Genomic DNA, 23,097 nt, shown 5'->3' with positions numbered 1-23,097 from the left:
TAAACGGCTGAACCGATTTTCTTGGATTATAGCTAAGAACACTCTCGATTAAGCCACCTTTCAAACAAAAACAACTAAATTAAAATTGGTTCATTAGTTTAGGAGCTACGATGCCACAGACAGATATTCAGATACACACGTCAAACTTATAACACCCCTCTTTTTGGGTCAGGGGTAATAAAAATGGTGTATCTGTGCTTACAGTTACATTTTTATACACTAATAAATTGAAGTTTCAATAAAGGTTATCGAGTCTACTGGGCCGAGGACCCAAGAGCAGTTGGCCAAAGATTTGGTCATCCAAAGGGACAATGCTGTCAGCATCTTGGATACCAGTGGATTAATTTCTCATAAACTTCTCTAAACCTAGCTAGACTAGAATAGAGCCACAATATTTATTTAGTTATTATGTTAATTATACTTGTTCTACTCTTGACTATTACAAAATAATCTGCAAATAGTTTTAGACAACACAATAAATCCACGTCAGAAACCACAATAAAAACTTGCTAGCCATGATATAGCCAAGATCGCTAAGATACACCAAGACACATTAGGGTTTTTGTCGTATGTTAAATCGCCAAGGAGCCACACACGGGTCTCGAAACTAGAGGTGTGCAAAACGGCTCACTAAGAAGAAAAGAATGATTCGGATCACTCAGAGAGTCATATCACTCTTTCGTTCAATAACTTCAGCAGAGTCAAAAACTTGCTTAGTATGATAATTTAATCAAGATATAAACAAACATTAGGTTTTTTCGTATGTTAAATCGCTAAGTGACCACACACGTTTACTGAATCTACAGGTGTACATACACTAAGAAAATAAAAAAAAATTACTATGTATTAGTCGAAGAGCCATATCAATTTTTAGTTCAATATTTAGAATTGAACTTGGTAACTATAATTTAACCAAGATATGCCAAAACAATGTAGGTTTTTGTTGTATGTTAAATCATGAGCAATCGATCTACTTGACTCTTGAAACTAGAGGTGCGCGAAACAGCTTTGAAAAGACAAAAGAGATTTATGAATCCTTTGATTCAAAGAGCTAGGCTCTATTTATTCTTTACTTTCAATAATTGAACATCCACATTCATGCACAGAGACACAGACATTTCGAAGCATTAAGAACCGTTCCCTTGGCTTGTCTCGTAGTACTCATATTCATTAGCACTTATTTGCTATATTGTTGTCTTCGGAAATTAGATTTTTGAAATTATATTCGTAGTTTGAAGTACCCAACATTTACGTTTGAATTGTAATTTTAAAAATGTGCTGATCTGAACCAGTGAACTGATACAGTGAACTGTTTGGTAGGTGTGGTTGGCGAAAGACAGATAAATATTGCGTGATGTTATACCTAGTTCATTTGTATCTTTCGTTCGTGAACTACCCAAGTCTAGAACTAATAACAGAGTCACGTACAAACATCCTGCGTTGCCACTTTATAAAAAAGCCACGGCTAATCGCCGGTCATCGCACTCTATAGAGCTTTCGTAAAATTCACACTCCTAAAATAATAACCATTTTTCGTCTGTGTTGTAAAATCGAAGAATTCTTTATTTAGTATACAGAAATTTGGAAAACCGATTGAATATTAATCAATCCTAATTAGTTGATACTCGTATATAGACACTTCTAACAGTAAAATATATTTATTTTATTGATAGAAGAATAATATATTTTTTAAACATAATGTATGATAAATTTTAGGAACCGAAACTCTGCATTATAAGATGCGTGATTTTATAAAAATATCACTGTTTAAAAAGAAATTTCGAATTTAGAACCTTAGAACTCTTACTGGGTGCTGGAACTTCGTAGGTGAACAAGTGCTACCGACATAGCTCAACGGGTTGCGAAGCTAAAATGGTGATGGGCAGAGCACGTAGTTCGAAATAGCAATAAAAAAAAATTTGAGACCCTCACTTTTTTTTATGTAACTTCCGTCAGACCGTTTTTTTTCGTATAAAATATAGGTATGTCACCCGGGCCATTACAAAGAATCGATTGACACCTCATTCATCAAAATCGGCCCACTAGTTTAGGCGCTACGGTGGAACACACAGAATCTGGATACAAACATACACACATATTTACATACCCACATATATATACATATATACATACATACATAGACTGCTAAAATCATAACCCTTCCTTTCGGCTTTGCCGTAGTCGGGTAAAAAAGGCGTTGAGTCCCAAGGTGCTAGAATCGTGAATTTGCACCACAAAGTGCAGCGTTGTAAGACGGAGGTCTTAAAGGAAGGACTAGGTGGACTGAAGACGTCAAACGACGCAGGGGGCCGCTGGATTCAGGCGGCGCAAGACCGTGGCGTGTGGAAGTCCCTATACATAAACAAGAGACCTACGTCCAGCTGTGGACGTCTTTGGGTTGATAATGACGATGATGATGACTGGACACTGAAAGGAAATGGGAACACAAGTGTAAATTAAAAATTTTCAACACCCCCGACAAGTGAAAGTTACAGGAACTAGAAAAGAGCTGATAACTTTCAAACGGCTGAACCGATTTCCTTGGACAATTCCGCGCCTGCGATCCAAAGTATCTGAGTTTTTCAAAACATCATTTTCAAATAAATAGTTATGTATCTAGGCAACGTCCATCTCGACAGCTTGACATTTGTCAATTGACACTTGAATATTATGAACCTAAGGGTTATCTAACCTTCTTTTCTACAAGAAAACTAGAAAAGAGCTGATAACTTTTAAACGGCTGAACCAATTTTTTTGGATTATAGCTAAAAACACTCTCGATCAAGCCACCTTTCAAACAAAAAAAACTAAATTAAAATCGGTTCATTCGTTTAGGCGCTACGATGCCACAGACAGATACACAGATACACACGTCAAACTTATAATACCCCTCTTTTTGGGTCGGGGGTTAAAAAGTAAAACAAACGACTTCATTAAAATTAATCTTTTGAATAATTCTTTATCTCGGTGAACTTTTTCCAAATAAAGGTTTGAACTTTAAGGTGAAGGAACTTTTGACATTTTTAATCTGTTTAGGAAAGGAATTATAAAATGACTTCCCGCCATTTTACGACATAACTGTAGAAAGCCAAGGCAAAGAGCAATACGCTTTCAGCCAGCTTCATATTTTATTTTATTGCGACCCGGCGCCGCCCGCTTACGGGAAATACAAGTTCCATATTTGAGTTTTGCTGTAACAAGCAATTTACGCCTCGGAGTAGACATACAGTTCTAATCGGATAGCTAAAAATCTGGCACTTATGCCGTATTTTAAATTGAATACAGTTGAAAAAAAAAAAACCGTCGCCGCTATCACGTAAAATAAAAAATTAAAAGAAATAAATATAAAAAGGAATTCACCAACTCCATTTTCTGTCTTACTCTCGTCTTTCCCATTAATTCTTTTGCTCAATGCCTTGGTTTTATGAGTTTTTATTTGTAAGTGTGAAAAATATATTTGTTTTAATTAATCACGCGTAATATTAATTATTACTTAAGTACAATCTTTTCACATTCACTTTTATGCTTTTGGTCAATTGTCTGATGGAAAGAAATTATAAGAATATCTAAATTGGAAAGCACTTACTTATCTTGAGACGCTTATTCAAGCTTTTCCTTTAAATTTTTTTAATTTTAATATTATGTTTACAGAAAATTGATATAGGCCCTTTGGTCCGATACTTTGGCAGATTGGAACTGCATATTATGGCATCTTTCCTCGTGACGCCGCGTAGCTTTTTAGTTTCACTGTATACACAGGTGGTCAGTAGTACCTACAAGGTATAATCGTCATATCGCCTAATTTGGTACGGGGCGACCCATTTCTATTGTCATAAAAGTAAACATGAATCTGTTAGCTATAAAAAAGTTTTTCTTTTCGATAAGTGTGGCTTTGACTGCGATCTTACGATGCTATTTAATGAAGATGTTGTCTAACGACTAAAATTAATATTCTAATAATACATACGAGTATAACTTATGTATCGGTAAGTCGGTAAGTTACTAAGTAAGAACTTCCCGAGGAAGGATATATCTTATTAGGCTACTTTTTATCCCGGAAAATCAGTGAGCATCATTTAGTAGGTATTTATAATATTTCGCTATGGGATCTACGATATTTTATATAACTTCACTCATATAAGAACATCTTAGCATAGGATAGATTGATTTAACCTTGACTGGACCTTTGACCTGGATCAAGTAACTCTACTAACATTGATTGATTGAACGTGAAAACCACTGCATAAAAACTAACGAGGTAGATAGATAAGTATTCATAATTTTTTGCATGGACTGGTAAATATAAGCTGACTTAATCCTTAGGTAGGTACTGTTATAGGAACTATCCATATACTAATAGGTAGTATTATTATAAATGCCAAACCAAACTTCATCAAAATCGGTTAAGAGGGCTCTCTCCTTCACTCGTTTCATACAATCGTAGTTCCAATTTCATTTGAATACTAAGCAACCAAAGTCCATGAAATTTTGCAGACATATTCTAGAAAAACTAATATCTATTGACTGTGGTTTTCCAGATTTCTGTTAAAATATTCGGTTTCAAAGTTACGCGGTCTTAAAAATTTTCATACAAATCTTTGAGCCCCTGTAATTTTAAAACTACATATTTTTAGAAAAATCTAAAACACCACAGACACAGATATTAGTTTCTAGACTATGTCTGCAAAATTTCATGGACTGTGGTTGCTTAATATTCAAATGAAATTGGAACTACGATTGTATGAAACGAGTGACGGAGAGAGCCCTGTTAAAAGCTTGCTCCGTGAGGAATAAATGACAGACACACATTCGTTCGCATTTTATAATATTAATGGATATAATATGGCTTATCTTAAAGGGGTTTGCCACTCGAGTATTTTTTTAATCAAGCACACACGTTTAAGTCAGACAACAACAATTGATTGCTGAGATTCTTAGCTTTCCTCGAAGGCCCACTCTAATTTTTGAAGCCAGCAAAACTGCCCGAGGAGGCAATCACATCGTATTAGGTTTAAAACACCATTACGTCATTATGTGCCGAAGCACAATAATGGGTAGAAACCACCCCAGGGGCCCGCCATCTTTGTTTCATGAAATCATGATACCTCGCGGGTAGACTAAAATGGACCAAATCCGTTGGTCATGTTTACGGTCATGTTTACAAATTACTAGGTAACACCACATTTATGTTAGAACTTTAGAAGATGGAGGCCGAACATTTTTGTTTTAATAACTGGACCACGATTTCGTCGGATAGTACAACTTACAAGAATGACTTTTCTGAGAATGAGAAGGATTTAGACCATAGTCCACCATGCTGGTCAAGCCGGTTGACAGAATTTACATACCTATTATCTTTGAAAATACTAAGGAGGACTCTCAGGAGTCAGGCATGCATGTTTTATTGCTATGGTTTCCATCACCGTTAAATCTAATGATACTAATTGCCTAACACACATAATATAATATTAACTCCGAAAACTTAGCGGCACGTGCCCAGGATCGAACCCTGAACCACTACGACTACCCGAGGCTCTTCATATGCATTTCAAACACTTTTGTACCACCAAGTAGTACCTATAATTTAAAAAATCGGTCAAGTGCGAGTCGGACTTACCTACATACGAACGGTCCCATACCATCGTTCAAGAAATAGGTAACCCATTTATTTTTGTTATAGCAGCAATAGAAATACACATTCTGTGAAAATTTGAGTAAGGAACCTTAAACATTAAGTAATAAAAAAGTATACAATTTGGAATTCCTGTTCACCAACGCAGGAGTGCAATTGCATGCTTTCAAGCTTAACCCTCTAACAAGGGATTCGTCAACCGTGGTTCCCTTCGACCGTTACATAATTAAAAATTTTGGAAACAATTGGCATCTATACTAATATTATAAAGAGGAAACCTTTGTATTTTTGTATGTTTGTATTGAATAGGCTCAAAAACTACTGGACCGATTTCAAAATTTCTTTTACCATTACTTAGAGGGATTCTTCCGAATCCGTATAGGCTATATTTTATCCCGGAAAATAGAAAAAATAAATGTCCACCCGTGCGAAGCCGGGGCGGGTCGCTAGTCTGTTTATAAAGTAACAACATAATATATCTAAATATATAAAAGGAAAAGCTGACTGACTGATTTATCAACATGGCTGACAGATACCTAGCTACCTACATAGATGTGCCTAGCTATTATGACGTAAACTTCCCCTAAAAAAAAGGATTTTTGAATATTCAACCCGTAAGGGGATACAAAAGAGGGAAGATGTGTTTGTTTTTTGTAATCGATAAACTCTTCAACTACTTAACTGATTTTAATAATCATTTCACCAATAGAAAGCTATTTACATACAGTTACGGTTATTGGTTAACTTGTAGTTAAAATTAATTTGACGTTATATCAAAGTTAATAACACTTAAATACTTAATAATTGAGTTGTTGCCAAACGGCTCGGCTCCACTTCACTGTGGAGGTGTGCGTTGCGCCTTAATTGCTAGTATGCCCCATTAGATTGTCATAGTCCACCCATACATTATACTCGATCTTCTGCGGCTCGATCACACTTTATCAAAAAAAAGTAAACATAAGCACACAAGTGATCAAGGAGGTTGTATAGCGAAACTTGAACACGGCCCAGATAAAAAACTGGCCAAGTTCGTGTCAGAACACGCCTTACGTAGGGTTCCGTAGTCACGCTAATTGCTGAAACTTTGACAGTTTTTATTTCGCAAATGATCGTTTTTTCCAGAAACTGCCTAAGAAACCTCATAATGATTTTAAAACACCTATTCAATTTAAGGTATCACTCAAGGGGTTTTTCAGTTCTCGCTTTTAATATTCAGGATAAAGCCCGAAACATCCTGCAAAATCAGTTTTTTTTTTCATAATTAGTACGGCCGTACCTAATAGGTATCTATAACTGTTGGATAGGAGCAAACATACTTTATAGAAGTTCATGATATAGGTACAAGGAATCATGTGAGCTTACCTAACTGCATAGAGATAGAATATTAGATAGCTATAATACGCCAAAACAATCAAATCGGTATGGTAGGTAGGTATAATGTGCAGCATGCGATATATTATATTGCCTACCTTCAATTAATTTCACTTTACAGCTCATAGAGTTTAATTTTAAAACGGCCGTGACATAGACAGATGGACAGACGGAATGGACGAAACTATAAGGGTTCCTTACTTTATTAGGGAACCCTAAAATAAAAAGCGCATATAAAATATCGATTGCTCGCAGCGGGTCGCCGCGATAGCCAGTGTAAATAATGATACATTACCTCTTCTCTAGACAACATAATAAGGTGTAGGCTTTGACCGTGAATATGCTTGCCTTGGCGTTAAAATTTGCTTGGAATTTGCATACATTGTCGTGGGCATACCACCTACTGTTCTATATATTAACATACACGATACTCCGCCTTCCTCCATTCGCTTCCAGATTTTTTTCAGGTCATCGGTCCAGCAGGCTGAAAGTCTTCGCGCTTATCGGCACGTGGTCTCCACTTCAGCATGTTTGTCCATCGACCGTTAGTTCTGCGACAGACATGGCCTGCCCACTGCCACTTCAGCTTGCTAATATTTCTCGTATATCGGTCACTTTTGTTTTACTGCCAATTTCAACTCAATCGGGAAGTAGCCGAAAAATCACAACTGTGATGTTTGGCCACTAATAAACATCAAAAAAAACTAAATTAAAATCATTTCATTCGTTTAGGCGCTACGATGCCGCAGACAGATACACAGATACACACGTCAAACTTAGAACACCCCTCTTTTTGGGTCGGGGGTTAAAAATAGTCAAAATACCTAAGATGGAATGTCAAAAAATCAAAATAACGCCCCTAATGTCTGTAACAAGGAACCAAAATAAAGTTGCCTCGATATTCGAGTAGAGAGGCGAAAGGACTCGACAGCAGTTCACTAAAAAATGTTTAAAAAAAACAAAAATCTTATTACCATTCCGGAGTTAACGGCTTACTCTGGGAATTAGTTTCGTTAATAACGAGGGAATAGTGGAGGTTTTATGGGCTTTATGCTTTATCCGTAAGTTGTGAGCTTTGAGCGTTTTTTTTCTCTCTCGTCTGGCTTTACAAAGATTAGCCAATGTCAAGTTTGTAGTTATTTGTAACAAGTTAGTTAAACTATACAAGTGTGGACCGCGTCTGTGCCGGCGCTCGCCGACAAACGCACGGCACCCCCTTAGCGCTTTCCAGTCAGTTTTAACAAAAAAAACACTCCAAAAAGGCAGAACACGCCCGCCAGCTAACACCAACACAGACGAAGTCCGCTTTGAGCATTTTAAAGTTGTGAACTTTGGAAGTGAAAACTTTTTGCAATAATGCATAAATTAGAACTCACTCCCCATTTTGCTCTATGTATCAACTGTCATGTTTAAACTCTCTCTCTGCATTCATCTTATTTTCTCAAAGTTTAGTTTTCTGGTTTTCTATTCTTCATCCTTATTTTAGCAAGTTTACCTTCTACCTACTCTATATGTAATTTAATTTATTATACTATATATAATGAATGATTTATATCTCTATGATTTAACCGATTTCAAAAATATTACGAGATTTTCAAATCTTAATCACAATCTACTTAGCGTTTCTATTTTTTTGTACTCTACGTTTAGGTTCTCAAAATCCCTAACCTAGTTAATTACTATGACCTAAACAAAACTAACTAGGCACTTAGGACCAAATCAAATAACTTGTAATGCAATTTTTAAGAAATGAATCAATAAGAATACATTTAAGATATAATGGAAAAAGAAGCAAAAAAAAATATATCTCGCTATATCTTATAGTTTGAGCCCCGCGCCGGCATACGAGGCCAAAAGCCCAACTTAGCAGACACATTCCAACATTATGGGTAGCAAGTTAGCTTTACTTAGAATGTACGAATGGCCAGAAATTAAACGTTGGATTCTGGGATTAGATACCATAATAATTTTATCATAATTATGGATTTAATCTCATTATAAATAGGTACGTAAAAAAAGAATGTTTGAGATCGCCTAGTGTATAACACAAGGAAATTTAAAGCGCGAGAGACTGTAAGAATAACTACCATACTAGGTAATATATAAGTCTATGCATACTAGGTATAATATAGGTAAGTACCTACTAAAACTAACTAACCTATTTATCGAACGAAGGCTATAAATCAACTGAAATATCGAAATATGCCAGGGATTACGACAAATACTTATTCGAAATTAGTCGGAATTTGTCCCATTCATAGTAGGTAATTAAATTGATACCCAAGTAGGTAATTTACGTGAGTTTTAGCTATTGCTAGTGGTCCATAATAATTATTAGATATTATCACCCATGGCGTGTGGATTTGTGGAAGTCCCTATAAAAGACCTATCTCCAGCTGTGAACGTCTATCTGCTGTGATGAAAAATAAAACGCTAAATGTTATTACTTAGAGCTAGTCTGCTGTTTTACCGTCGCCGTCGGCGCAGGCGCACTCGAGGCGGAAACTCAAGTGGTAGGCGCATTCCGCACCAGGCCTGTGAATAGCGCGTTAGATGCACTTAGAATGCTTGAATGGCTGCCTAGTGCCTATTAAACCCTGTCTGAGGTTTAAGCTAGGTTTACATCACAGGACTTAGACATTTCATGCTTATTTATGTATATTTTGAATGCAGTACAAGCTAGAAGATTTGCTTCGATAATATTTCAAGATCAATAAACAATACGGGATAACAAGGCGATGATAGCGATAGGAGCCGAGTTGTTAAGACGTGGGCCAAGTATTCTGGGGGTCCAAGGTTAAATCCTGGACCCACCGCGGCTTACTTTTTAGAGTTAAGTTTGGGAGCTTAAGTACGAAGCTTTAAACAATTACGTCTCATTTGTTTTAGAGGTGACGGAAAACATCGTGAGGAAACCTGCATGCCTGAGAGTTTTTCACAATGTTCTAGACGACACGCGATGGTGTGTGGAGCCTGCCAATCCGCACTTGACCAACGGGATGGACTACAGTCTAAATCCTTCTATCTCTGAGAGGAAACCATGCTTAGTAGCTAAATGGCCGGCAATATGTTGGTAAATCTGAGGATAAAATCGTGAAAAGTAAATCTCAAAATGATGTTATACTTACCAAAGACCATTATGATATGACCAATATTACCTACCTAATTTATAGATTTTTTGAAACCCATAGGGACTTAGGCTTTGATTTTTCGGGATAAAACGCAGCCTAGATATGTCCTTGTATAGTCTCTACCTGCCCAAGAAAGTCGTGTCGAAATTGGATCAGCCGTTTTGATGATAAGCTCGGACAAACAGACAGACAGACTTTATTCACATCAACTTTCATAGGTTTCTAAATCGTTAACTAATGAACAAACCACCTACTTGCTATGTATTATTTCATAATAGTAAACAATCTAAGATATAATTTTCAAAAGAGACTATAAAAACATAAACAGGTCTAATTACTTAATTACAAAAAATAAAATGCAGAGTAGCAATCTGCGTTTCTCTACATGAGATTTATGAATGTACAAACGAGTATAAAACTGTACTTATAGTAAATCTTTCTTTACGAGAAGATTGCAGGCATTAAAACTTCGAACGTTAGGCACTTAGGCTGTAGGCATATCCACACTTAAAACCTAATCAAGTACGAAAGTATTTAAAAAAAATCACAAATTCAAACATCGATTTAAAATAATTAAGTAATAAAATATATAAATTCATCGTTAAGAAAGATACCTATCTACATTATTCCAAACAAATGGACATAGTGCTTATGCTATTGCAGCCGCCATATTAGAAAAAAATATTTAAAAAATTGTGGATGATAAAAGGGTTAACGATACTCTTATACGTCCAAATCTGTTTGGGCATTAAGAAGTAATGGTGAAATAAATAAACTCAAAAATACATTCATAATATACATTTTTTAGACGGAACCTTTAAAGCATGTGATATTTAATTATTGCTTATATAACTCTGAAAGGGTAATGGTGCGTGCATTCAATTAATAGGCTGTTGTGGACATTGTATATACTAACCTCATTAACCCCCGACCCAAAAAGAGGGGTGATATAAGTTTGACGTATGTATCTGTGTATATATGTATCTGTGTATCTGTCTGTGGCATCGTAGCTCCTAAACTAATGAACCGATTTTAATTTAGTTTTTTTGTTTAAAAGGTGGCTTGATCGAAAGTGTTCTTAGCTATAATCCAAGAAAATCGGTTCAGCCGTTTGAAAGTTATCAGCTTTTTTCTAGTTACTGTAACCTTCACTAATTGTGTTATAAATTTTTAATTTACACTTGTATATTTAAGAAACATGAAATAATCGATTAAACATGCGCTTATTCCACACAGACAAAGTGGGGTACCAAGGGTAAAAAGTGGTTCAAACTAAAATGATTCATTAAGCGTCTTTACAATATTACAAGATAAAGGCTTCAGGCTAGCTAGCTAGCTAGCTCGATTCTTATCTTCAATCGTTAAAACTGGCCTTACGTGCGAAAACCAGCGGCAGTTAATTTTTTACAGTCGTGTAAAAACTATATTGACAAGTTGGTAAGTATAAAAGAGTCAACAGTTGATGTATAAATATCTTAGATATATAAGTTGTAAATAGGATCTATTTTATCCCACAGTTCTACTTACTAAGTCTGCTGAAAGTTAAAGCACTCGCTTATCTCAAGAAAAATTAAGTTTTCACCTAAGCGTCCATCTAAATCTTTGATGCTTAGGAAGTTAGGTATGTCAATCCTATTCCTTCTTTTTAAAACCCCCGACCCAAAAAGGGGTGTTATAAGTTATTTAACGTGTGTATCTGCGTATCTGTGTATGTCTTGTATGTATTGTAGCTCCTAAACTAATGAATCGATTTTAATTTAGTTTTTTTTGTTTGAAAGGTGGCATGCTATATGCCTAGTGGCCTATCCACATCAGCTTTTTTCTTTTTTAACCCCGACCCAAAAAGAGGGGTGTTATAAGTTTGACGTGTGTATCTGTCTGTGGCATCATAACTCCTAAACTAATGAACCGATTTTAATTTAGTTTATTTTTTTGGAAGGTGGCTTGATCGACTGTCTTAGCTATAACCCAAGAAAATCGGTTCAGCCGTTTGAAAGTTATCAGCTCTTTTCTAGTTACTGTAACCTTCACTTGTCGGGGGCGTTATAAATTTTTTATTTACTCTTATCTTAGTTTAAGTAAATTTCCGTCATAGATCAGCTAGGTATAGGTGGAATTGCAGTGGAAATGCCGCATTTTCCTTATGTTGGTAGGTACCTCGGTCCTAGATAAAAATAGTAAATAGGTACAATCATGTGGGAAAATGAACTATAGGTAGGTTGGTATGTATATATTATCAAATATGTACACATATTTTTATGAAGACGTAATCATAATTACGTAGGTAGAGATCATTTTAATGAGATGTGTTTTTGCTCTAGCAAAAACTAAATCCTCAAGTCTGTAATTAAAAATGTTAATGTTCTATTAGTTTCTAACTCCCGGCATTGTTTTTACGAATTTGTAGGTAGGTAAGGTAACTACCATAATATTTTTATGGAAATTGAGTTCAGTTTGATGAGATATTTTCCTCTAACTCTACATTTTAATTCCAATAGGAGGTAGATAAGTAATTACGTTTCGTTTAATAGTTTGTTAATGTTGAATCATGTAGGTACATACCTCCTAACTGTATCAAAATTAAAAAAAAAAAAAAAAAACAATTTGCGACTGTTTACAAAGTAGGTAAGTACCTATAAAACATAATATTTAGTACCTTTTTTATTTTGGTATAAAATATTTTTAATTTTAATACAACGTAGAAAGTATTGTAGGTACCTACCTAACTACTCAGATAGAATAATATTCTTTAAGATATTTTTCTGTTTATTTGATGGGTCTATATTATTATGACAAATTTTTCCTATAAGAATCTTTATTAGAAAAATATCGTGGGTAAAAATAAGGATAATTTATTATTATTAAAGTCACATAAAAATCTACATATTTATAAGCGTATAAATTTTAATTTAATATTACTAGTTCTACCGATAAAAAATATACAAACAGACTCATCTTCATTCCGCAACTCGCGGAAGCGGTCACAGCTGGCCGATTTTGATAATAATTCTGTTCAATATAAAAACCTTCGTCGCGCAGACCTTATAATAATTTCACGAGGTCACGTATTAGGTAACACAGCGAGTCGACTAATGAATAGCTTATGACTGTGAACGCAATGCCCGTTCATTCAGAGTTAAATAGTGGTACTTATATAAAAAAATTACTTGAAAAACACCGGAAAATCCTGTAGGCACCTAGGTCGTAATAAATCGCACTATCATTTTGTGTTAATATAAAATTAAACGGAAAATGGGGCTCTATTATTGCTCTTTACTTTTTTATTTTCCATTTATATGTTTTACATTTATACCTAAAGTAAGCAGTTACCTATATACGATTAATAACCTTATCATTGAAAAGAATAATAGTTCTGTTTAAATTGATACCTTACTTGTAGAGCACAAAATAATTTCATACCTACCTATATAACTTTTACCTGTTTTTCAATTCACTTTGTATTAGTACTAGAACTTCAGTTTTACGTTTTCATTTTGTGCCTGCCGATTCTCAAGCAAGTGAAAATTCCTATTAGAATTGTTTCTACCTATTAAATATTATAATAGCTGTTCTAATAAAGCATTTTAACCAAGTCTTAGAAAAGAAAAACTCATTCGAAACGAAAGCAGTCAATTAGATAGAGCACAATAAAATAGACTTCGCACTTTTTGCCACTCACTTACTATAATAGTTTTCCTTTACGTTCCGCTTAGATTTCCGAGCGTTCCCACGTTTGGAAAATATTAGAACTAATGAATGGGAGTTGAACAAACCTCTTTTGAGTCGTTGGCTGAGTACCGTCCGGTCCAAATCGTGTGTAAATTAAAAAAGTAAACAATCACAGATTATGAAACACTTTTGTAACGGCACGTTCGACACAGTTCGCGATCGATCGACGGTCTCGAGTAAAAACTCGATCGACGTGCGCGCGCGCTTGCGTTCCGCACTGACTGCCAGCGCAATACGCGTGCAATGGTGAATGTAATGACCTTCCTGCCCACGGGGCTTAGAAGCCTTGGTCCCATAAGGAAACCTGCCCAATATTGGTTTATCCAAACCTACATTAATAATATCCTTTCTAAGCAATATATTTCACAATAGATTGCCGAAATACCTTATATCGACTATAGCGTATAGGCCTAGGGGATGCTTTCTAAATAAAACACGCGCGCTAAGTTAGCAGTATTAGATTTCAACGCGCCAACATCTAATTTTCACTGATATTCGCAAATCACTATTGGATTTCATCTGTATGGTAGAGTTTTATTGTTGTGCGAATAATAATATTATGTACCTACCTACTTACTTAGGTACCTACTTTTCAATGATTATGACTATAGTTCAAAAAATAACACAGTATTATCAGTTCAAGTACTTATTAAATATGAATTTTATCCAAAAACTAGCTGATACCCGCGACTTCGTTCGCGTGGATGTAGGTTTTTTAAAATACCCGTGGGAACTCTTTGATTTTTCGGAATAAAAAGTAGCCTATGTGCTAATCCAGGGTACCTATAATCTATCTCCATTCTAAATTTCAGCCCAATCCGTCCAGTAGTTTCTGCGTGAAGGAGTAACAAACATACACACACATACACATACAAACTTTCTCCTTTATAATATTAGTGTAATATGTTTTTCGAATTTTTAAGTCTTGAGTCTAATGAGTCGTAGGGAGCCGCTAGATTCAACCGGTGCAAGACCGTGGCTTGTGGAAGTCTCTAATAATAGAGACCTATGTCCAGCTGTGGACCTCTAGCATCGGTTAGTGAAGCTTATCAAACAGCAAATTGTGCTCATTTGTAGTAATTAAGAATTTTTGATAAGGAATTTTGATAAAAAAAAGAACGATCTAATATTTTGGAACGGTCCAGTTCACAGTAATTTTTAGGGTTCCGTACTTTGCACGCTAGCAAGCAAAATTACCACTTTCCACGCAGATTTCAAAGGCAAACGAATCTTTTCCGAGCGAGTGAGATAAAATGAAAATTATAATGTGTTTCAATTTTTAAAGTAAGAGAACTATAACAAGTGGGGTATCATATGAAAAGGCTTTACCTGTACGTTTTAAAACAGATTTTTATTTATTTTTATATCTAGGTAATAGGTTTTTGATTTATCGTGCAGAATATCGGAAAAAATACCGAGTGCAGAACCCTCGGTGCGCGAGTCTGACTCGCACTTGGCCGGTTCTTTTAATGAAAAGTTGCCCAGGTACTTATAAACAATTTTACAGTGAGCATGGTAGCCTGGAAAATTTAAGGATGCACGTCTCAACTCTCAAGACAAGCTATTCGTAAGCGGCACCCACCTGATGTTACTGCGGACTATAAACAGCTGAAAATGGAGCGGTTATATTAGATATTCTCTTTGAATTATTATCACCACAACTCTATATTTTACATCATCATCATCATCATCAGATCACTATAGCCCTGGGTGGGCCTTGGCTAGGTCAAGCAAACTTCACCACCAGGGTTTTTATTTTTTATTTAATGAAAATATTACAATAAAACTTAAAGCTAGCCTTATCTAATTACTATACAAATCATGCCCGCGTGGAATGGTGCCAAGAATACTGGCTGCATTTCCGCGTTCCACCAGGGCCGGTTAGATGCAACTTCCTTCCAACTCCGAACCCCCAGAACCTTAATGTCCTCCTCCACTCCATCAACCCACCGACCTCTAGGTCTTCCTCGGCCTCTACGGCCTCTGGTTTGCTCTGTCCAACAACTGTTTCGGGTCATATTTTAATTATATTTCAAACTCACTTACACAACATACAAAAACGAAATTTACAATATTATCGACTAGTTAGTAAAAAGTCGTAAAAATCGGTAATTACTTACCGATTAATCATCCCTCCTCGTAAACCAAATGGCTGTTCGTCTGTGGTCAGAAATGTCAAGTTAGGTGTCAACTGTCAAATGTCACTTTTAGGGTTATTCGTCTGTGTGCAAAAATCAAAATATTTGGCAAGGAAACGAAAGTTATTATAGATGTTAATAAGCTTTTTCGGACTAAAAGATCAAAGTTCAGTATCAGTTTACAGTTTTCAGGACTCAAAATGCATACTTTTCGCCGATTTTCATCACAACTTTGTAAGTTCATAGGTTATATTTCCCCGATCTTTAAATTAGATTTTATGTAAAATAACATGTATAATTGATGTTTCAGGTGTTAGATATCCTAGAAGAGTAGTAAAACATCCCGTGGTTGTTAAAAGATGTATGTTAAGTACAGAAAAACCATCAGATATGCTTGCTATGCAGTCAGCGAAAATACCTAAAGGTATTTTAGGGCAGCCCACTTGCCACACTCATCCCCACATGATACCGAATGGACAATTAACTTGCGGAATAACTCAGCAAGAGTATAAGGAAAGGAGGGACAATCTTGTTGCCAAGTTGTTAGAAGAGTCTCAGCATATACACAAATCTCATATTGTAAGTACGATTTTATTACTGTTAACTAGTTAGCGAGCAGAAAGAAGCCATTATCACCACTTGCCACCAGGTGTATTTTTTAAATAAATGTAAGTTGGTGACTGACCTGACTCGTGACTTATTCTGGAGTATTTGGCCTTTCCATTTCCTCTGTGCTTTCGAAAGCACTGCAAGTTATTATTACTAACATCTGTTGATAACTGTTAAAAGTAAAAACCTAAGTCGAAATTTGAGTTGTACATAGAAAGATCTTGGAACCCACTGCATTATTATCCCTGAAAAAATATCCAAACTTGTACAGAGGTACACAAGACAGGTGTAACATATCTCACAATAAATAAAATAAAAAACATACACAAATGTTTTTTAAAAAACCTATGAGTTTTCTTTATTTTCATGGAATAAAACACATCCTTTGTCTATTCAGGATGCAAGCTATTTTTGTGCTAAATTTCATAAAGATTGATGCTACTGTTAAGTAAAAAGGTCAGACAGACAGACAGACATACGTTAATATTAGTGTGGATTTTGATTTCAGATAATAATTCCAGCAGCATGCAAGCAGTACATGTCAGACAAGATCCCTTATGTGTTCCGGCAAAACTCAGACTTCTTCTACCTCACTGGCTGTCTAGAGCCCTCAGCTATACTAGTTATGGTGAAGCCCGTGTTAGATGATAGCTATAAGGTAATTGTAGTTTTGAAGTAACTTACTATTACATGCTAAACAGACAAACGGAAACTCTGCCGTCCACATCATAACAACGGTAAATGCTAGAGAAAATTTATTTCAATGTTACTTGTCTTTAATACAACCACAGAATAATGTGTAGTACCATCCGGTTACATAAAGCTAACTCCGCGAAGATTTTAAGATAACAAAATTAAAAAAAATACCCGGGTGAGTTTGTTGTGGGCTCTTCTCAGACTTGGGCGCGTTTCAGACGCACCCAAGTCGCGCCCGAGGGTTCCAGGAGTATGAGAAGACTATTTTTAAATAAAAAATAGCTAGCCAACAAGCAGGCAGGTCACTTTATGTTAAGTGATTACCGCGCCCATGAACATTTGCAGCACCAGACGTACCGCCGATGCGTTGGCCTTTTAGGAATTTGTATATTCATATTGTATTAGTTATTTTGTTTCAGAGTATCCTGTTTGTGCATGAGAAGGACAGTCATGCAGAGTTGTGGGAGGGCCCACGCACGGGGTGCTCACTTGCTGCAACACTATTTGGGGTTGATGAAGCACGTCCTGTAGAGAACTTCAATAACTTTATTCATAGGTGTGTGCTCTTTTATTTTTCTACTTATTTGCACTAATAACATCCTGGTAGTGCTAGGTTTCACAGACCAAAAATGTTTTGTTAAATGTATTTGTTTTATGTACACTTTTTTCTTGTGAAATATCACACAAACTTTGAAGTTATATACTACTGTAGCATATTTTTCTAAAGGTTTAAATCAAAATAAGTCTTAGAGAATAAAGCATATTTGCAATGGCAAAAGGGGTTCAGAAGCTGATTATACCTTCCAGGATAGTGTCCTCATATAAACCTGGAGTGGTCTGGTACCAGAACGAAAGTCCACCCAACCCTGAAATCCACGACAGCATCCGTTCAGCGCTACGCATCAGCCACGTGTCGATGGACGAGCCTCAGACGAGCCTGCACCAGCTGAGAGTGGTCAAGTCTCCCGCTGAAGTGGAGCTGATGAAGGAGGTAATGTTGCCTCACTCACACACTTCACCTGTGTATAGCTTACGAGTGGTCTGGTAGTGAACGAAGGTCTGCCCAACCTTGGGATCCACAACAGCGTCCGTTCAGTGCTGCGCATCTTTCTTATACGTCCACCGTACGTCGGCTAAAATACTAATAGCAAAGCCATGAGCCCAATGATTACAAAGCGATATAATAATCGAATTGATGTTTGTTTAAATTTTTATTGGAAATATTTTTATCAAATAGACATTTTAAGGAATGGATGAAGAGATCAATCAAAATTCATGTATGTTAAATATTGATTTTTCGCGCCGTTTTGTTGTCACTAAAATATTTTATCGCATCGCCGGGCCAGTGGAGAGTCGGCGATAAATAAGGGCCAGTAAGCTTTGATAATAACAATAATTTTTAAGTTTTGTATGGAAATTTTTATTATTTCATTTCATCATGGTACTTCAACATGTGTTTATCAGATCAAAATATCATTGGTACGTGTCGTCATTTAATTAACACGCTATACGGTCTATGTTATAGTTTTTTCTCGTAATTTCAGACGTGCTACATCGGCTCACAATCTGTCAACCTGGCTATGGCTTGCACCAAACCTGGTAGGTACGTTGTTTGTTGTACATTCTTTTCAAGCTTTCTTATCGCACATGTATCATAGTACGCGACAGGTTAAAATGGCAATTGCGATATGAGGCGGGGAGACGCTCACCCGCAGCGAGTTAGCACGGTACCTTTTATATTGGGATTTTTTTTCTTTAAAAAAGAATATTAGCCATTTTAATCATGACTAACATTCCCCTTTCCCCTCCAACTAAGCGTTAAGCTTGTGCTAGGAGTGGGTACGACAATAGTGCAACGGGTGGGGTTCGACCTTTCGAATTTCAGTCCGCTCCTATAATTATAGGTATATCCGAGCACGCGGTATCGGCGGTGCTGGAGTACTCGTGTCGCATGGCGGGCGCGGAGCACGGTGCTTTTCCCCCAGTGGTAGCGGGCGGGCCGCGCGCCACACACATACACTATGTGGCTAATAACCAGATACTGAACGATGGGGACATGCTACTCGTGGACTCCGGTAAGTTTGATGTTCTAAAGTGGCCACATAATATAAAAGCTTTTTAAACACAGCTCTAGCAAAAGATGTCGAAAGTAAAATGATAAAATAAATGTTTTCCAGGCAGTCAAAGATGGTTGTACAACTCGGATATCTCCCGCACATGGCCCGTGTCCGGCAAATTCTCAAAACATCACAGGATATTATACGAATTAGTCCTCACTGTACAGGTAATCTACACTTGATGCTACTCTCACAGTATTTAAGTACTAGCCGATGACCGCGACTTCGCCCGCGTGGGTTTAAGTTTTTTCGAAATCCCGTGGGAACTCTTTGATTTTCCGGGATAAAAAGTAGCCTATGTGCTAATCCAGGATATTATCTATCTTCATTCCAAATTTGAGCCAAATCCGTCTAGTAGTTTTGTGTGAAGGCAAACACACACACATACACACAAACTTTCGCTTTTATAATATTAGTGTGATACCGATACAAAAAAATCACGTCAAACCAACAAACACACTTTTGCATTTTATAATACAGGGTGTAACCAGAACGCTAGCAAAAGCGAAGACAGGTGATAATACTGATGATTACTGATTAGATATCACAAAAAACGCGAACAAAAAAACCCGTATTTAAAAAAATTACAATACCAATAAAACATCTGACTGACGCTAGAGGTTAACGAACGTTGCGTAAGCAAGCTGCTCGGAGTCAATGCTGTATGGTGGGGCATTGACTCAAATTTTGCACGCTATACGCTGGTTTGATAAATACTAAATCACTAAAACTACAAAACAAGGCCATTTATTAAGGTTATTGGCATTGGATTGTGTTTAGCTAAGATAATAATAGCGCTAAGGTTTGCTAGCGTTCTGGTTACGTCATATAGGTAGTGAAGTATTCCTATCAATCACTGTAATAATGTTTTCAGAAACGTCTAATAGAACTGCTGAGGGAGCAGCGGCCGCCTTTAGACCAATTGTTCGACCACATGTGTCGCTTGCTGGGCACGCACTTGCAGCAGGAGGGCATCCTGCCCAAGAATATAGACTCCAATGACCTTATTGGGGTAAGTTATTTGCGTAAAGATTACTATGATCTTTTCCCCCACTTGCTCGGAAATTGTCTCATTTTTAAGGGGTTCTGTATCTCAAAAGGAAAAACGGAACCTTTATAGGATAACTTTGTTGTCTGTCTGTCCGTCTGTCGTGTCTGTCAAGAAAACCTATAGGGTACTTCCCGTTGACCTAGATTCTAGAACAATAAATTTGGCAGGTAGGTAGGTCTTATAGCATAAGTAAAGAAAAAATTCTGAAAACCGTGAATTTGTTACATCACAAAAAAAGTAAAATGTATTTCAATTTTCAAAGTAAGATAACTATACCGAGTAGGGTATCAAATTATGAAAGGGCCTTATATGATAAGGAAATGCACATTTTAAAACAGATTTTTGATTATTTCTATGCATAAATAGTCTTTCATTTATCGTGCAAAATGTCGGAAAAAATACCCGAGTACGGAACCCTCGGTACGCCAGTTTGACTCGCACTTGGCTGGTTTTTTTAACCGGTCAAGTGCGAGTCGAACTCTCGCACGAAGGGTTTCGTACCATCGTGCAAGATAAATCTGATCATGGGTGGATAATCTTTTGTTGCAGAAAGCGTATCGATTATGTCCGCACCACGTATCACACTATCTGGGTCTAGACGTGCACGACGCGCCGCTAGTGCGAAGACGCGTGCCCGTACGGACTGGAATGATTGTCACCGTTGAACCAGGTAAATCAATTAACACAGTATGTTAGCGGCTAGCGCCTATATCCGTAGCGTAATAAAGGTAGAGGTGAAACTGAATGAAGGGACGACGGAGCAAGTTTTCTGGCATAGCCCATGTAATAAAACTTAATACTATGAGCCCCACACTAATTAGTGAATCTATCCAGTCTGTCAGTCAGCCAGACAGACAGTCAATCAGCCAACCAGCCAGATAGTTACTCAAGCTAACGGCAAAATAGTGTTTTCACCTTTATTTTGCCGGTATTGGGCAAACCTAATTTCACACAAATGAGCGGTGGCAGCCTAGTGGTTAAAACGTACGTCTCCTATTCAGAAGGTCGTGGGTTCGATCCCGGGCACGCACCTCTAACTTTTCGGAGTTATATGCGTTTTAAAAATTAAGTATCACTTGCTTTAACGGTGAAGGAAAACATCGTTAGGAAACCTGTACGCTGTAGGAAGTAATCTCTGGAACGATTTTGAAAATTCTCTCCCCGATAGAAACCTACTTTTACACTGGCTATATTTTATTTTCAAGCACCGGTGCGAAGCCGGGGCGGGTCGCTCGTATGGTATAAATATAATGTAATAAGTATCGTAGTGTATAGAACTTTACTTTTTCCAAGGTATCTACATCCGTCCGGACGACAAATCCGTGCCGCCAGAGTTCCGCGGCGTCGGCATCCGGATAGAAGACGATGTGCTCATCACTGACAGCGACCCCCTCATACTGACTGACTCCTGCGTTCGCGAGGTCGACGATATCGAAGCCATAGTCGGCAAGCAGAGCATTTGAGGAACACTACGATATCGGCAAATTAAACTATGTTAGCAAAGGCCCATTTAAAATAACTTTTACCTGAGGAACTTTGACGTTTTGGCAAATTTCACATACAAAATGTACGGCAATGCAAGTAGGGACTTTTACAAAACTTTATTATTTTTTGGGCATTAGATAAAGTGTATAGGCATGTACCTACCTAAGTTTTATATATCAATAACCAGGCTATTAAATTGATAACTGTCAAAACCTCTAATTTATTCCTCAGTTAAAAGTTATTTGACGATTGAAAAATCGGCCCATTAATATGTTAAATGCTTTATGACTACTGCTGCTCGATTACGGCAAAATGACAGCTACAATGTCAGGATCGCAATCACCTCTGATTGGTAGACGCTCGCTCACTGATACAATGCATTATTGCAACAGCAGTACCTTAAATTATTTAACAGCCAATTATAACAATTGAGATTGTAATAATAATTCCTTGATTCAGTTTTTGCACAATCGACCTGCTGTTTCATTATTTAATCTAGTATTTAATAATAGTATTTGAGGATCAAAACACTTTAGCGTTAAAGTAAAATGGCCCTTAACTGCCTTGTTTTAGTGCTTAATTTTGTACATATATTTACAGCCAGCGGAAACGTGAATTCAATGGTACTGAATTTTTGACTATTAAAAGCGGGTCAAATCAAAGCAACTTAGCTCTTTCTTAGCAATCACCCAATGTCTCCTCCAATTTTTGTAAATAGTATCTTAATGTAGGTGTAATGTATTATATTCTTAAGTCTGCAGAATTATTCCTAATTTTATATAATAAATTAAATTGAGAGATTAAAGCTTTTTATTGACACTACCTCAATATAACTAATATACCTACTAATAAGATAACTTTTTTCTGGTGGGAGGTTTCGGTCGTGTCTAGTTACCAACTTATCGGTAAAAAAATATCGCCAAGCAATTTAGCACTCATAGATAATGCCCCATAATAGCCAATTTATTTTTAACCGACTTTAAAAAAGGAGGAGGTTCTCAATTTTTTTGTTTATTTTTATTTTTTATGTATGTTCCCCGATTACTCAGGACCGATTTGGATTTTTTTTTCTTTGAAAGGGTAGGTATACTGTGCAGGTGGTCCCATATAAATTAGGTGAAGATCTGATGAATATCTT

At 36.6% G+C, this 23,097-nt stretch overlaps 1 protein-coding gene across 2 annotated transcripts; it reads left to right on the top strand.

Annotated features, from left to right (window-relative positions):
- Positions 1–16,057: 16,057 nt before the first annotated feature.
- Positions 16,058–22,769, top strand: LOC123864938 (xaa-Pro aminopeptidase 3-like). 2 transcript variants are annotated; one of them, XM_045905714.1, is made up of 11 exons: positions 16,058–16,235; positions 16,312–16,580; positions 17,119–17,268; positions 17,726–17,862; positions 18,114–18,297; positions 18,851–18,905; positions 19,211–19,381; positions 19,484–19,590; positions 20,298–20,435; positions 21,024–21,144; positions 21,768–22,769. In XM_045905714.1, the coding sequence occupies exons 1-11, from the start codon at positions 16,202–16,204 to the stop codon at positions 21,935–21,937; spliced, it is 1,536 nt and encodes a 511-aa protein (XP_045761670.1). In that variant the 5' UTR covers positions 16,058–16,201; the 3' UTR covers positions 21,938–22,769. The 2 variants fall into 2 exon arrangements, with proteins under 2 accessions (XP_045761670.1, XP_045761672.1); XM_045905716.1 differs by lacking the exon at positions 19,211–19,381.
- The last annotated feature ends 328 nt before the right edge of the window (positions 22,770–23,097 follow it).

The sequence above is a fragment of the Maniola jurtina genome, chromosome 4, assembly GCF_905333055.1.
Source record: "Maniola jurtina chromosome 4, ilManJurt1.1, whole genome shotgun sequence".
Taxonomy (NCBI): Eukaryota; Metazoa; Arthropoda; class Insecta; order Lepidoptera; family Nymphalidae; genus Maniola; species Maniola jurtina.
Note: the sequence above shows the minus strand (reverse complement) of the source record. Positions and strands in the feature narration are given on the sequence as shown.

What these genes read in the sequence shown, in the direction of transcription:
- LOC123864938 (XM_045905714.1), top strand. Translation starts at nt 16,202, where the DNA reads ATGCATACTTTTCGCCGATTTTCATCACAACTTT. An exon ending in CCGATTTTCATCACAACTTT is followed by an intron (nt 16,236 to 16,311) that starts GTAAGTTCATAG and finishes TTGATGTTTCAG; the next exon opens with GTGTTAGATATCCTAGAAGA. An exon ending in AATTAGTCCTCACTGTACAG is followed by an intron (nt 19,591 to 20,297) that starts GTAATCTACACT and finishes TAATGTTTTCAG; the next exon opens with AAACGTCTAATAGAACTGCT.